The 16,046-nt window shown below is 39.4% G+C and overlaps 1 protein-coding gene across 1 annotated transcript; it reads right to left on the reverse strand.

Annotated features, from left to right (window-relative positions):
• Window positions 1–591: 591 nt before the first annotated feature.
• LOC149831504 (chlorophyll a-b binding protein 40, chloroplastic-like) lies at window positions 592–1,602 on the reverse strand. Its single transcript, XM_090013922.1, has one exon. It carries the CDS (start codon window positions 1,552–1,554, stop codon window positions 754–756), a length of 801 nt encoding a protein of 266 aa, XP_089870048.1. The 5' UTR covers window positions 1,555–1,602; the 3' UTR covers window positions 592–753.
• Between the last annotated feature and the right edge of the window lie 14,444 nt (window positions 1,603–16,046).

Raw genomic sequence — 16,046 nt, forward strand, 5'->3', positions numbered from 1 at the left:
TGGCAAGTAAAAGGGCAAGCATTTCTTTTTTGTCACCTGACCTATCTCCTTCAACCATTGCATTCCTAACACTACCTCTGCTCTCTTCATTGGTAACAAAATCAGATTCAGTTTGAATGTGGATTTTGTCTCCAATGTGAGATCTCTTACTGAAATTTGGATCTGATTATAAATTGGTTGTTACTTTTTTTTTTTTTGAAAGGCAAGCTGGGGTTAGGCAGACCCCTACCAGTTATAAAACTATAGTACCATTGGGTTTTGAACCTGCAACGTCCCAACACAAGGTGATGTTACTTGCTCTATTGAATCCGACTAAATGAATTTGGATTTGGTTGGATATCGTTTCTAAATCAATCTGTTCCACTTGTAATCTTTGTCGGAATTTTTTGTTAATTAAAGCTGCTGCTTGTCCCAAGGTAGGCTGATGGTTGGCACACTGAGAGTGGGATCCATGCGCATCTCCATCGAGTGAGATGTTCAGTGGATTGAATATAACGGATGAATCGGTTATATACAATCAGACCTGATTTGCTGTCAATCAGGCCTAAGCCATTAAGCCATAACAACACAGTCCAAACGACTGGGAAATAGATTCAAAATGGGAGCACGCCCAAAACACTCATAAAAGCAAGACACACGTTTTGATCATTTATATCGTTGCGGCTCTTTTCTCTCTCTCTCTCTCACACACACTCACACACACAAGCAACACATCTAAACCATTTTCATCAATTTTGACATGGTGGTGGTTCTTCACTTGCCGGGAACGAAGTTGGTGGCATAGGCCCAGGCATTGTTGTTGACGGGGTCGGCGAGGTGGTCGGCCAGGTTCTCGAGGGGACCTTTGCCGGTAACGATGGCCTGCACGAAGAAGCCGAACATGGAGAACATGGCGAGCCTGCCGTTCTTGATCTCCTTCACCTTCAGCTCCGCAAACGCCTCAGGGTCTTCAGCCAGACCCAGTGGGTCAAAGCTGCCACCCGGGTAAAGCGGGTCGGTCACCTCACCGAGTGGCCCACCAGCAATGCGATACCCCTCAACTGCACCCATGAGTATGACCTGGGTGGCCCAGATGGCCAGGATGCTCTGAGCATGAATCAGGCTTGGGTTCCCCAAGTAGTCGAGCCCGCCCTCACTGAAGATCTGAGCCCCAGCCTTGAACCATATCGCCTCGCCAAACTTGACTCCGTTCCTGGCAAGCAGCTCGGGGAAGACACAGCCAAGTGCACCCAACATAGCCCACCGGGAGTGGATCACCTCAAGCTCCCTGTTCTTGGCAAAGGTCTCAGGGTCGGCCGATAACCCTGCAGTGTCCCAGCCGTAGTCGCCGGGGAACTCACCAGTGAGGTAGGAGGGGGACTCACCGGATAATGGGCCAAGGTACTTGACTCGGTCGGGACCGTACCAGGGACTGCCGGAGGAGACCCGCTTGGGCTTGGCAACAGTCTTCCTCATTGTGACGCGGCCCTCGCCGAGCAGCTGGGAGGCAGCCGAGGGTGCGAGGTTGACCGCCCGTCCGGCCAGGGTGGGTGAAGACAGAGCCATGGTGGCCATGCTTACACTCTCTTGTTTTCCTTTTCTTCCTTCCTGGTGGGCCGAGGCGAGGGTGAGTTGGTGCAAGGTGGTGCAAGGTGTTTTTATAGGGGAGGTGCTTATCTATACAAAATCTTCGTCTCCTTCCTTATTGGTTGAGAAAATAACAGGATTTCTAGGAACCATACACTTAGGCATTGGCATGTACGTCTGCTTCATCAACGGTCAGATAATTTGGGCAACATTTTTGCCTTAGCTATCCGTTTGGACGCAATCCATATAATCTTCTTTCCAAGCATTTAATCCAATGAGCAGCGGCCACGGGGGCAAAATCACGCGATTCTCCACTGTGAGAGCCAATCTGGTGATGACAGTGAACTTCAAACAGGGTTGAGGTAATCACAACCAAATACCATGGGTGGGATAGTGTGGGGCCGCACAAATGACAAAATCGTGGCCCCCAAAAATACAATCGCTCTCACTCTAGTGGTTGGTTAGGTGATTGGGTGGTTAGAGTTGGGAAAACAAGACAAGATGTTTATAGTTTGGCTCGTACTCGGCTTGTAAATGAGCGTGTTCGAACTTGTTGCCAAATAGGCTCGTCTGGTCAAATAGGAACAATAGCTGTTTGGCTCAACTTGGCTCGTACAGGCCCCGATAAGTCGCACTAAATGTACTTCAGATCAAGGGCAGATCCAGGGGGGCAAGGAGGGGCTCGAGCCCTCCTAAAGTTTTGAAAATTTTCAACCGAAGTGGAAAAATATTCAATATAACATAAATCTATGATTTTTTTGTTTTTATGATCGAGGGTATTGATTTAGATTTTTTTTCAGATTTTATGAGCATTTAATTAGGGTTTTAAGGTTTTGGGTGCTATTTTTCATTTCAATTAACATTAAGCACCCCTCCAAAAGTTTTGAAAATTTTGAGAAAATTTTCAATTAGCATAGATCTATGAATTTTTTTATGATTGAGGGTATTGATTTAGATTTTTTTTCAATATTTAATTAGGGTTTTAGGGTTTTTTGTTCTATGTTTTTTTCAATTAGCATTAAAAATGATTATATTAATGATTGTTTTATAATAATTATTTTTTAAAACATATTGTTAGTACAATTTATTAGTAATTATTTTTAAAAAAGTTTACCATGCATTTTGTGCCCTAGTTTAGATTCTTGGCTTCCTCACTGCTTTAGATGCAATTTAAATGACATGAAGTAATGCGGAATAGGTTTAGAGTTTAAATCCTTGTTTTCAATATCGAAACAATACATATTTTTTTCTATAAACAAGTTGGCTTGAGCACGACTTATAGGTGTAGAGTTCAAATCTTAATACTTCCATCTTTAAATCAACACCTTTTTTTTGTCTTTTGTAAATGAGCCAGCTTGAGCTCATTATGAGCTCGAGCTCGAGCTCGAGCTGGGCTGGGCTTGACTCTTCACAAAATGGAAACGAACTTGAACACCTCAGGTTTGGTTTGTCCAGCTTGTTTACTAGCTCTAATCGGGGAGTGAATGCCCCTTATCCCATTTTCTGCGACGGGCCCTTCCTTCAATCCGACGCTCTTTACGCTTTGGGTGAATGACACATCGGTGTAAAATTGGATGACTCACTGGGGTTAGGATGAAGTTGATAATTAACATGAATAATGACTAATTTAGTGCACCGCCTCAGTCTGACTAAGTCAGGTTAACTATGAGTTGTACATATGATAAAATCACTACACTTCTCACATTCTATGATAATATAAGAAAGTTACACTACAAGAAACCTGTGGATTAGCGACTACCTAAATTCATCGCTAATCCGACGTTGATACATCGCTAAACGGTTTAGCGATGGATAACTTTCATCGCGATTTTTTCGACGCTAAGTAGTGACAGAACTTATTTGTCGCTACTTTCGTCGCTAATTTGCGACGGACATGATCCATCGCGAGTCCTTCGCTATTTTAAATTAGCGATGAATAATATCTGTCGCTAATCCGTCGTTAAATTTTAAAAAAAAAAATTAAAAAAATGCTCTCTGCCGACGCGTTCTCCGGCAGGGAGCACTTTTTTTTTCACAGAACTGGCGCATTTCGGCGTCGAAATGCTCTTCCGCAGCGAGCCAGTCACGGCGGGAGAAGGGACGCGGGCAGCAGCAGGCAGCCTCTCGCAGCGACCGATCGGGCGAGGGAGAACGACTCCCCCTGGAAGGAGACCGACAAGCTCTATGTCAACGGCCAGAGGACCTCTGACGCCCGCTTCACGGAATAAACTGCCGATGAAGGAGTGGACGCGCGGGAAGGGGTAGAGGAGCGGCGTCGATCGACCAACTGCAAGCTTTTTGGGGTCGTAGTGGAGATGGGATCTGGCGAGGGGCACCGCCGAGAGGAGGAGAACGGCATGGAAGAGAGGTAGCAGGAGGAGGAGGACGGTTCGGGGCCGACGCCATTGTCACGCTCGGAGGTCCTCAGGCGAGGGAGAGGCGGGATGGGCGGTGGAGACCGGTGAGGGGCACCACTGGGAGAAGGAGGACGGCGCAGAGGAGAGGTGGCGGGAGGAGGAGGACGCTCAGAGGGCTGACGCCATTGTCACGGCTCGGGGGGTCACTGCCCGTCGTCAGAGGAAGGACAATTTAAATCGAACGGGGGGAGGAAAAAACGGAGGGAGGGAAAATTTTGCGCTTCAGGTGGGACTGTTTAAATAAAAAAATAGCGATGGAATTAACGAGGAAATTTTTTCGTTGCTATTTAGCGATGGATTAGCGACGAAAAAAATCCCTCACTAATTCCATCGCTAATTAGTATTTTTTTGTAGTGTTTTGGTGATGAAAAAAATTTGTCGCTAATCCATCGCTAAGTAGTGACAAATTTAGCGAAAGAAATATTTTCGTCGCTAATTTTGTAAATATTTCGAATATTAGCGACAAATAGTTTTCTCTCGCTAATCCATCGCAAATTTGAGACGACAAAAATCCGTCGCAAATTTCTGTCGCTAATTAGCATTTTTCGTGTAGTGTTACCTTTTTAATGAAAACAAGGTTACAGATATATAGCAGTTCACGTGCATCTTAACCAGGGCTGGTGAACGAGTCAATGAGACGAGCTTCAAGTGTTCAAGCTTGGCTTATTTCTATGGCAAGCAAGGCTGATGAAGCCAACTGAACCAATCTCGAGCTGGCCTGTTTGCAGAAAAAATACATTGTTTTAGAGTTGAACGAAATTGGATTATAAAAGAATACATTGTTTCAAAGCTAGAAGCAATAAAAATTTACATCTATTTTTTAGCAAACCAAATAATTCAATCATATATTTTTTATTATATTATATGATGTAAAATATATTTAAAATATATTTCTTAAAAATTAACAAGCTTATACAAGTTGAGCAGAGCCAAATACCTATTATCTATATTCAGCTGTTGAGCCTATTTTATGAGTTTGAACAAGCACTTTACAAGTCAAACATGACTCGACTTATGAGTGGTTAAACTTGTTTTCCAGCCCTAATCTTAACCACACTAACTACAAAGAAATAGGTCATTACCGTCAGAGAGGACCGCCGGTAATAACCTTTGCCATCAAATGAATCTGCCACTGCATTTGCTGGTAATGACCGGTGTTGAACCAGTACCATCAGATTTGGCTGTCAGTAATGAATCATTACTTGCGAAAAATTCTGCCGGTAAAGGTTTGGACAATATATATATATATATATATATATATATATATATATATATATATATATATATATATATATATATATATATATATATATATATATATATATATATATATATATATATATAAACCAACCAAATATGTAAATCGGTATGAACTGAAAATTTCATATTTTTTTTCTAAAATTTTACGGTATGAATGATCTACATGCTTGGTTTTATAGAAACAAACTCCTGGATCATCTGATTATGATGTATAAAAAGGATCTTTTAAGGCTTGAAAATCAATGGGTCAACAATTTTATAGATATTCAAGCCTAAAAATCACATTTTTTGATTCGATTATGATGATCCAATAGTCGATTCCAAGCAAATGGACCACACCGAATGCATCTGCATGGTTAGATTTGCAAAAAAAAAAAAAAAAACTATGAAAATGTTGGTTCATACCAGTTTATGTATTTTGCTGGTTTACATATTCTAGTCTCTCTCTCTCTCTCTCTCTCTCTCTCTCTCTCTCTCTCTCTCTCTCTCTCTCTCTCTCTCTCTCTCTCTATATATATATATATATATATATATATATATATATATATATATTACAAAAAGCATCACCTATTTAGCTGCAAAACCTAGTCCTAATTGTGGTCACAAGTAAACATATCGGCAACTTATCGTTTGCCACATATATTGCATATCGGATATATAGCCTATATATCGTTAATTTATCAAGAACTTATTTACTATTAAAAATACATGAAATCAGTAAATCTGAGGCACTGAATTAATTTCATTAGTTGCAACCATCAGTTAATCTTAAGACAAAAATGTAAACAAAGAATGTTTATATACAAAACCCACTTGAACTTGGATGAATACATAAAAAAACAACAACAAAAGTATGCTTTTATAATAAACAAAAACTTAGATTTTGTCATGAATTAAAAAAAAAAAGGGCTTAAATAGAAAGGAATGGCACATGAAAAAAAAAGAAGGTGAATAGAGTGCAACATGCAAAGATTTGCACAGAATTACGAAGACTAGACCTCCAAACCACGAAAAACCCACAAAGTGAAAGGAAAAATAAAGAACAAAAAAAAGAAAGGTATCATAGGGAAAATAAAAAATAATTACATTATATAAAAATAGGTGACAAAATATCAATAAATTGTGTAATTATGAACTCTCCCAAATGATATCTTAAAAATAGGTTTCTTCCTAATCCGACATCATTTTGGAAGACAAATGTAGAAAGAAAATTAAAAGAAAGGAAAATATCATGGTTTTATTCAAAACTTATCGTCATATATCGAGGTACCTATTTTTTTCGTTATTTTTTTGAGAAATTTGTTGGTTCTAAAGCAGATTGCGTGTGTGTGTGTATATATATAGCCTATATTGTTACCATAGTCCTAATAGGTTTAAGCACAAGGTGCGGTGGGATCTTATATATGAGCATGCATAAGATGATCGGTGGGAAATCAAGAGTGTAACTCCACGTTCTGTTGCGTATGCAAAGTGAATCTTACATGGAGCCAGGCAAGAAATATACTTGTCCGTTGTTAATATGTTGGACTTGATCAGCGTGGGCCGATTGTGACTGAATACTAACCACCATGATCTTTTACTGCAATTTTTATTTAAAAGTTGAAACTATCACAACAGATCCTAATGATATCGTCAGAAAAATAGAAATCATTGTGGATCTACAGCTTCTTGCCTACAGAAAATCTCCTCTAACCAATTTCACTACTTTTTGGCATCAAGCACATCACATCAAGGGAAAATCTTATTATAAATTGAAAATTTGTTACGAGGAAAATCTTGGGAATATAGCAGCTTATACATAAAATCGTTAAAGTATAAAACATATTTGTAAACGAGTGTTTTTGTCACATCAAGCGATGTGAGTGGCTTTCTAGAAGGTTGATGATGGAAGAAATGAAAGGTGATATAGTTTTGTGCAACATTTTTTACGCAAACGACGCCTTGTTTTTCTTGAAAGAACAAAGGCAATCAGTGATGAATTTCTTTTGATGTTATGAAAAATTTTGAAGTCAAATTGGGGTTATCGGTGAGCATGGAAAAATACATTATGATTCTGTTTTAAGTGCGGCCAGGAGTAGATCAAGTATCGATCCCAGCCTTTGTCATTTAGCCGCTCTCTGGATCCCCTCTTGGACAAGTTGCCTATCAAGTACTTGGGGCTGCTTATATTTGTAAGAAGATTGAAGAAGGAAATGTTTTCTCCTCTGGTAGCGAAATTTTAAAGGCAGGTGGATGGATGGTGGCGGAGCCTGGATTCTAAACTAGGGTGGGAACCAATACAAAGTAAAAATAATAATAATAATTACTAATAATATGTTTCAAAAAGCCAAATCAAAACCCTATTTTCTACAAACATCTTAAAAAGATTCATTTATGCTGGTTGATAAAAAACCTTAATATTCTAATTGAAATCAAATCATACAATATTCATGGATTCATATCCAATGGTAAATAGAAAAAAATACAAAAATCTTAAAACTATAAACTAAACATTTGTGTCATTAAAAAAACCATAATCCCTACAAACATTATAAATTATGTATTTATAATTAATTAATAAAAATGTTTAATATTCTAACCAAAATCAAAATAACATGATATTCATGCTTAATGGTAATTATACACACACACCTTAAAACCATAAACTAAACATTTTTGTTGGTCTAAAAAAACCAAATAAAAACCTTAAATCCTAACAAACATTACTTTATAGATATGCTAATAAAAAAAAACCTTATTTAAATATCATTCATTTGAAAAACCAAAACAAAAGACATAAGTCCTAACAAAAATAAAAAATTTAGGGGTTTGATAACCAAAATCAAGCATTTAATAATGGAATCATGCATAATGATAATTAAAAAGAAAATAGCATACAAAAAAACCTAAAACCTTAAATATATATTCATGTTATTTGAAAAAATCCAAATCAATACCCAAAATTCTAAAAAAATTGCATGTTTATGATAATTAAAAAAAAACAAATAAAACCTCTAATTAATATTCTAACAAAAAATCAACCATTCATTATTCATGCCTAATGTTAATTAAAAAATAACACACACAAAACCCTAAAACCCTAATTAAACATTCATGATATTTCAGAAAATAACTAAATAAAAAACCTAAACCCTAACAATACATTATGCTAATTGAAAAAAAGCAAAACCAAATCAAAACCCTAATTCCACCAAACATCATAAATTTGTATTTATACTAATTGATTAAAAAACCCTAATATTCTAACTAAAATCAACTTTCATAAATTATGAATGGATATCTAATAGTAATTAGAAAAAAAAAAACTAAAACTATAATTCAACATTTATGTCATAAAAAAAAAACAAATCAAATTCTTAAATCCTAACAACCATCACTCATAGATATACTAATTAAAAATAATAAGACCCCTAAAATTCCAACTAAAATCAAGTGTGAATTCATGGAATCAAAACCTGTCAAGCACTCATTTATAAATTGGCAAAAAAAAAAAAGAAGAAAAGAGGAAGAAGAGAAACCCAATGGCCAGCCACCAGGAGTGCATGTAAAAGAGGAACTGGCTGCCAGAGGTCCACTGCAGCCCGCCGGTATAGCACCAAACGACAGATGGACCATACCACTGGAATCAGATATAGTCGGCTTGTGGTGGCTGTGGGGTTGCGAGGAGGGCCAGAGGGCGAGGAGAGATTGGGGCCCTTGTGGGCCAGGACCATTGGGGTCGCGGAGAGGGCCGAACGATGAAGGAGGGCCAGAGAGAGAGAGAGAGAGCACCGTTAGGGTTTTGGGGAGCCCAAAGGTCGTATCTCCCTTTGGGTCAGGGTGTTGGGCATGAGTGCCCACATCCGATGCGGATCAGAGCGGGCACTGCCCACCCTAACCCATACTCCCTTGGGGGATTTTTGTGGGTCAGGGTGGGCACGTGCTCACCCTGCCCACAACATGGTTCCACCACTGGTAGTCCTATGGTTTCGATGGCAAGTAAGGTGGTTCTGATTAATGCGGTTATGGCATCCTTTCCGACATATTGGATGTTGTGCTTGACGCTCCCCAAATCTACTATTATTCATCTGGAGAAAATAATCTGAAACTTTTTATGGAACTGATCTGGGGATAATAGCCACCATATACATATTTTAAATTGGAACACTATTTGCCTTCCCCTTTGCATAAGAGGGTTCGGGGATTCAAAAAATTGAGGAGGTGAACTTGGCCTTGTTGGCAAAAAATGAGTTTAAAATGGTGCCAGTTAATATCCAGAACCCTTGTGCTGAGTTGATCAATCAAAAATACCTATTTCTTAATTCTATTTGGCATGAGTGGAATAAGCAATTAGGCTCTTGGGGATGAAAATCGATAAAAAGTAGGATTTCACATTGTGGATGAAGGGGGCCATGTGGAAGGTAAGAGAGGGCAGTTCAGATAAAAAGTGGGATTTCACATTGATTTCCAGCTAGGGCCTTCTGTCAAACGTCACATATCTTCTTTTCCAAAGAAATCAATGTCACAAACCCCATTATTCGTCTCATCCAATGTTACCCGCAGAAAATCGATGCGTTGCAAGCTTGAATCGGTTATTTTTTAACAAATATAAAAATACAAAAAAACATATTTTAATATTATTTTAATGGTTTTAACATGTGTCCTTATAATTGACATGTAATAATTTTTTATTATTTTTGGATGGAAAATGAACGATTCACTTGAGTATTAATATCGGCTGAATGGATGGCCAAACGATTCAGGGCTACCGATACTGACAACATTCTCATCAGAAAAAAAGTCCCATTATTGGGAAAAACATCAGCCAGAAAAAATCTTACGATATTTTCAACTTTCTTGGTAAAATCTTGGAGACATTAGTATAATCAGGCATAAAAAAAACTAAACTAAACTAAGTAACAAAGGGCACGTCGCCCTGTGATTGGTGGTACGATTGAATGGTAACTGGTGGGGGTCTGCCAGACTAACCCAGCTCGTCTTTAAAAAATATATACATAAACAGAATAACTCTTGAATGAAGGTTAAAATCAAAACGGATGGAGGCGGGAATGTACTTACTTTTGCCCATGCCCTGCCTCGCCCCCATCCCCACACGTGTTGCAATCGATGCTCGCAACTTCCCTGGATCTCACGCCACACTGTTCCCTTTACACTCATCGAGCTCTCACGCACACAGGTTCATTGTGACAGATGGGCGCTCACAGGCACAAGCTCACAAAGCACTCGCAAGCGCCAGTCAAGGCAAGACGCACACTGGCGCAATATAAAAAATGCATACACAAGCGCAGCTTGCGATTCGGCTAAGCTAGAACACAAGTACCAGCATGCTCAGCACTATGCACTGCTACAAACTCAGCCGTGTGATGCAAGCTCTTCACAGGTCGGGAAGCCGATTGCCTTCTCTACAGCTCTTACAGCCTCTCCTATAGCATCTGTCATGGGAAGACATGCGTTATTAACAAATTTAAGCAAGATGCGGAAAGAAGATAGATCTGACTATACACTTAGCTAAGGCCAGGTCGTCAGTGCAGTGAGCAAACGCTCAACAACACTGGTGACACGCGAAGGATGAATAGATCTTAAGGTGGATGATATAACGTTAGGTTTGCACTGGCACCCGATGAAGTTCGTAGTTTAGTTGCAAGTCGTTCCGATCCTCCCTGCACATTCAGACCGCGTAAACTGAAGACAGAATGCTTACAACGACAGAAAAGAGGACACCGAGTAAATGCACTCAGCTGAGGACAATTGAGCGATGATCCAGAGCTCAGCTGTAGCTCTTGATATCGTCGAAAGCAAGTCGACTGTCGAGCGGCTGTTGACTGTAATCTGCAGAAGTTCTGGCAGGACACCGACGTCTGGATTTCAATCAAGTTGATAGACAAAGACTTCATCTGTGGATCCGTCAGCTTCTGCAAGAGTTCAACGTCTTCAAGGAACTGATCTAGCTCCTCTTCCATGAAAATGAAAGGCTAGTGGATAATAGTGAAATCTCCTCAAGAAATTCAAGAATTCCTTAAGAAGCCAAGTCCTCATTTCATTTCACAAATTTTTCAAATTACATAATGAGCAAAATTACAAAGCACTTACTATTTATAGTGATCCACTTCTGAAATGGTGCCAAGCTTGGACGGCCCATGTATCAACCCTCACTGCGGACGCTCTTATTCCATTTGCTGAGACAGCACCACTCCTATACCCAACCCTGGTGCTAACACACATGTGCACTATTTGACCGGCTAACTGCTCTGCCTGTGTGCCCATGCTGCCCGTGCGATGACCGCATGTTGCGGGTCTGTGGTCAAGTGTGTCGGCTGGGGTTGCCTACCTCTGGTGCGCGACTGCGGATCTGCAACACGTGTTTGAAATTTGATAGGTCTTGCATTGGTTTGCCATTAGTCAATGACTTAGTTGTTCGCCTATCCCTAGCCTTAGTAGTAGGGTTGTTGATATTGCCTGTTAAGAACAGTGTTGTGAGAGGCGTACCCCTCAGTACCTGAAGCCTACGCCTCAGAGGGGAGGCGCACGCTCAAGGTACTGAGGCGTTGCTGTGATGCGCCCCTCATCAACCTCCGACCAGTTGTGACCACCGACCACCAGAGTTGCTGTGCTGCAGCTGCTGCTCAGTCTTCTCCGACCACCGGACAACCGGCATATCCCTCGCTTCCGTAACAGCTGGGCGGGTGGTCCTTCTCTTACTGCCTCCCCTCCCACCGCTTCACTTCCATTTCAGTTGTGAGAGGCGTACGCCTCAGTACCTGAGGTGTACGCCTCAGAGGCGAAGCGCAGGCTTAACGCCTCGCTTCGCCTCATCGCATTTAACAACCTTGGTTAAGAAATTTACTATTATATTCTTATACAAGTTATAAAATCATATATATATATATATATATATATATATATATATATATATATTTTCTTGACCCTACATAAAACTCTTTCTTCAATCTCTCCTCTCTCCTTCCTCTCTTTCTTCTAACAAACCGCATCAGCTTCCATTTCTCTCATCTCCCTCCTCTAACGGCAGTAGTGGTGAAAGGATAGGGAAAATGAGACCCCGCCGCCTTGCCTCACTCTGATTGAAATGAAGATGGAAGACATAAAGTTGGGGATGAAGATTAAAATCAAAACCCCGTGCAGTGCTGAAGGATGGAGGGCAAAATTTTGAGACGAGCCAGGATTGGAGGCCTTGACCCCCGCCTTGGTCCACTGACATCCTTAAATGATGCTGCATATAACATGCAAAAAAATTGATGACGTGGACACAGAAGGAAGAAAAACCCCTGGTGGAGCCCACGACCACCCTGCCTTACGTGCCCCCATATATGAAAGTGGACTTTTGAAAATATCAAGTCTTATCTTTATCGGCCTTCAAAATATCAGCATTTCTTTTCACATAGTGATGTCAAAAGCTCATCCTTGCGCCAATAAATCATAAAAAAATGATGCATATTAAATACAAGGATTATAAGGTAAAAGGAGAAGAAGTCGGGGAGTGGAGAGGCAAGACTCTGCGCACTACAGCTCAAAAACATTTTTTTTTTTTAAGGGAGTCAACTCCTGCAGGATTCGATTCCGTGCAACTTGGTTCTGCTCCTAAAAGAAGTCAAAATTTCACCTCTTTATATATATATATATATACCTTTTTTTTCCATTCCGTTTTCCCAATGCAACATGGTGGGGGTTGGCAGACAGACTGCTTTGACTCACCACCAAAAGTTTCCATTTATCCGCTGCCTCCCTCAATAAACGAAGTGACGTGCATTCTTTTCAATGATGTTAGAATCGGTTTCTGAACAGAATCGATTTTCCAAAAGGATTCAGAGAATTGGCCAATTCAGGCTGGAATCGAATCGGCTTGAATAGGTTAAAAAATCAGTATTAATTTGAAAAAATAAAAAAAAAATACAAAAATTAATTAAAAAGGGCCGATTCAACCCCGTTTCAGTTTGAATTTGGCTGATTCAGCGCATTTTGGCCGATTTTTTTAATATGGGCTGATTCGGCCATGATGCAAATTGATTTGGGGGCATATTTGAGCCGGATCGGCCAATTCTTTCAATTGTGATAAGATTGATTCTAAGTTCAAGGTTAAGCATGTGCAGCAATAAAAGGCAATTAGTTGAAGCGATAATTTGCAAGAAATTAATGCCATAATCAAAGAAACAAGAAAAAACAAAGTTGGATGATCCAACGCATGATTGGTCTCTTTTGTTGCAATATTTGTTCTTGCCAAGCTTCATTAGCATTTTTATTCAAGTGGTTTAATGTATTAATATTTACTACGGCCTTAAATGCGTGTCAAATGGGGAAGCTCAACATTCACAAACCAGGGTCACCACATAATGAAAAGCAGTATTGGTAAGATGTTAACTTTAGATGAATTGCATTTTAGAAAACTGAGAGGGCCATTGCTTGGTGCAGTAACAAGGGATTAGGCTGTCAGCATGAAGATGCAGGTTCCAATCCTGAAGATGGTATGTTTTGCAGAAAAGTAAAAGATTAAGGAATAATCCCAATATGCCCCTTCTAAGCACCCTAGATTACAGGACCTATGTTATGATGAAAATGAGGTCGTCTTTTATGCAGCAGCCCTGAAAGAGATTCATGATACACACATAAAAGGGATTTATCAAGCTTTTACAGAACAATGGGTTCACCTTTCCACAAGTTTGAAAATTTGGTTGTGGCCAGTTGTTTATTGAAATTGGTGGTGCCTTGGACGTGCGAACATTACTTAAAGAATAAATCTAGAAATTCAACTCTGCCAATGTCATGAATTTACGTGCCAAGCACTAGAAAGTTGAAACTCTATGAGGAAAAACAACTGTCTATTTTATTGATAAACCATTGTATAGGAAAAAGAGTTACATGTCTCACCAGTTTCCTATTAATTAATATAAGGATAATATATATATATATATATATATATATATATTCAATTCCTGATAATATAAGCATAAAAAGAAAGCACCAAAATCAACAAACTTCAATCTAGGTCAGAACTTTGTGAGGGGGGATGTTCCCATTATATTTCCTGCTGAATTTCAAACTCCTAAATTCTTGTCCCTTCGTGGGCAATTTATGTTTAGCTTTCAACCGGCACAAACTTTTGTGGTTTACCAAAAAGACTAGACTCTAATATAATCTCTGCTGAATTCAAGCAGCGATTAAAAGAGTTGCTTTGGCAATTGGCTCCACAGTGTGTCTCAAAATCTTATCCAACTTGTACTCGGCACCAGAGTAATAAAAGTTTAAAACGGCAAAATAGCCACGGACAAATTTCATGAGAAATCGACAACTTCATTTTTTCTTGCAATTTTATATGCAAAATATCAGCAAAATGAATAAATTTAAAATATATAAAATGTATTTGTAAGAAGAAATATAAATAAAAAGTGCTGAATGTTCTGTTAAATAGCAGATACAGTGGTACATACTGACATAAAATCGTCATATTTTGGTACAAAATGCTATATCATGATATATGAAAACCTTGTCTTCTTAAATACCAAGTTTACTACCTATTTTTTATTACTTGAAGAAACTGGCATCAAGTTGGTAGACCTGCCATGCAGGAAAACATTTGCCGAATTATGATCGCCACGCCGGACAATAGAACACTGGTGCTGCATGCATTCCTTATCCACCATAGAGCCTACTGGTTTTGCAGCAAGGGATGTATATTTCGAGTGTTGAACTCATGAAAGCCTTAGGCTTGAACGCCTTAAGTCGACCCACTAGCCACGTGCGCGGTGCTCTTGCAGGCACACATGGTGTCATACCATTTTCTTCTGCAAAACTTAAGCGTGTTTCTCACTACAAGGATGATCTGATGCACTCACATTACACATTTTTTTTGTCCTGCTACACTTCAGCACCCTCCATCTTTCCCATATCTTACGGTGGACAGTGGATGCCCAAGTGCAACAGCACATTTGAAATGTGTCTGATTTTTCTTCACATCTTTTTCACCAAAGGTTGCACCGTGCTAAAATACATCAAGTTAGCAAACGAAGTTAAACAGGCACCCACGTCACGTGTAGGTCCACATGCACACGGATAAAATCATTAATAATGACCAACAGGGGGCTCTGCTTGTTTGGTAGGAGCAGCTGGTGCACCTCACCTTGTGTTGGGACGTTGTAGGTTCAAAACCCAGTGGTATAGTTGCATAACTGGTAGGGGTCGGACTAACCCCAGCTTGCCTTTAAAAAAATAAAAATCATTAATAATGGCAAGGAGATGGGACAGCAGGAATGGGTTTGGTAGAAGCAGTAACAGCGGTAATAATGGCGACAGAGGAAACCGTGCATTCTTTGTTAATGTGTTATTTAAGAGGTAGTAAACGGCAATACACAGTTATAGTAGTGCCGTCGACAGCAAAATATATGATAAATATTTGCTACAGTCGTTTATACGTACAACTTAGTTAAAAACAACATTTTTTTCATTTTTTGTGTGGATATATCTTTATAAATGTACTCTACATAATTGGTTTAATATAAAATAGTTTTTGGATCATGTGAGCAGATATTTTAATGGATTAAAAAATCAACGGCCATCAAAAAACAATACTTTTAAATCAAAAGAATACGATCCAATATGTCTTCCACAGCAAACAAAAACATGCTGAAAACATCAGATCAAGTAGATACAATTTGCCCCTATGATTTTCTGACTAGATTATGCATGTTGTAGACAGCAGCAAATATTTATTTTTGAATGCCAATGACAAAGTAGTTAATACCTAAGAGTGCCCAGCATCGAACCCGGCTGTCACATGGGGCTGCTGTTACTTTT

Source organism: Nuphar pumila, chromosome 7 (assembly GCF_984573655.1).
Source record: "Nuphar pumila chromosome 7, dmNupPumi1.hap1.1, whole genome shotgun sequence".
NCBI lineage: Eukaryota > Viridiplantae > Streptophyta > Magnoliopsida > Nymphaeales > Nymphaeaceae > Nuphar > Nuphar pumila.

Bases quoted from the DNA above. Each gene is read 5' to 3' on its own strand.
- LOC149831504 (XM_090013922.1), bottom strand. From the start codon at position 1,554: ATGGCCACCATGGCTCTGTCTTCACCCACCCTGGCCGGACGGGCGGTC.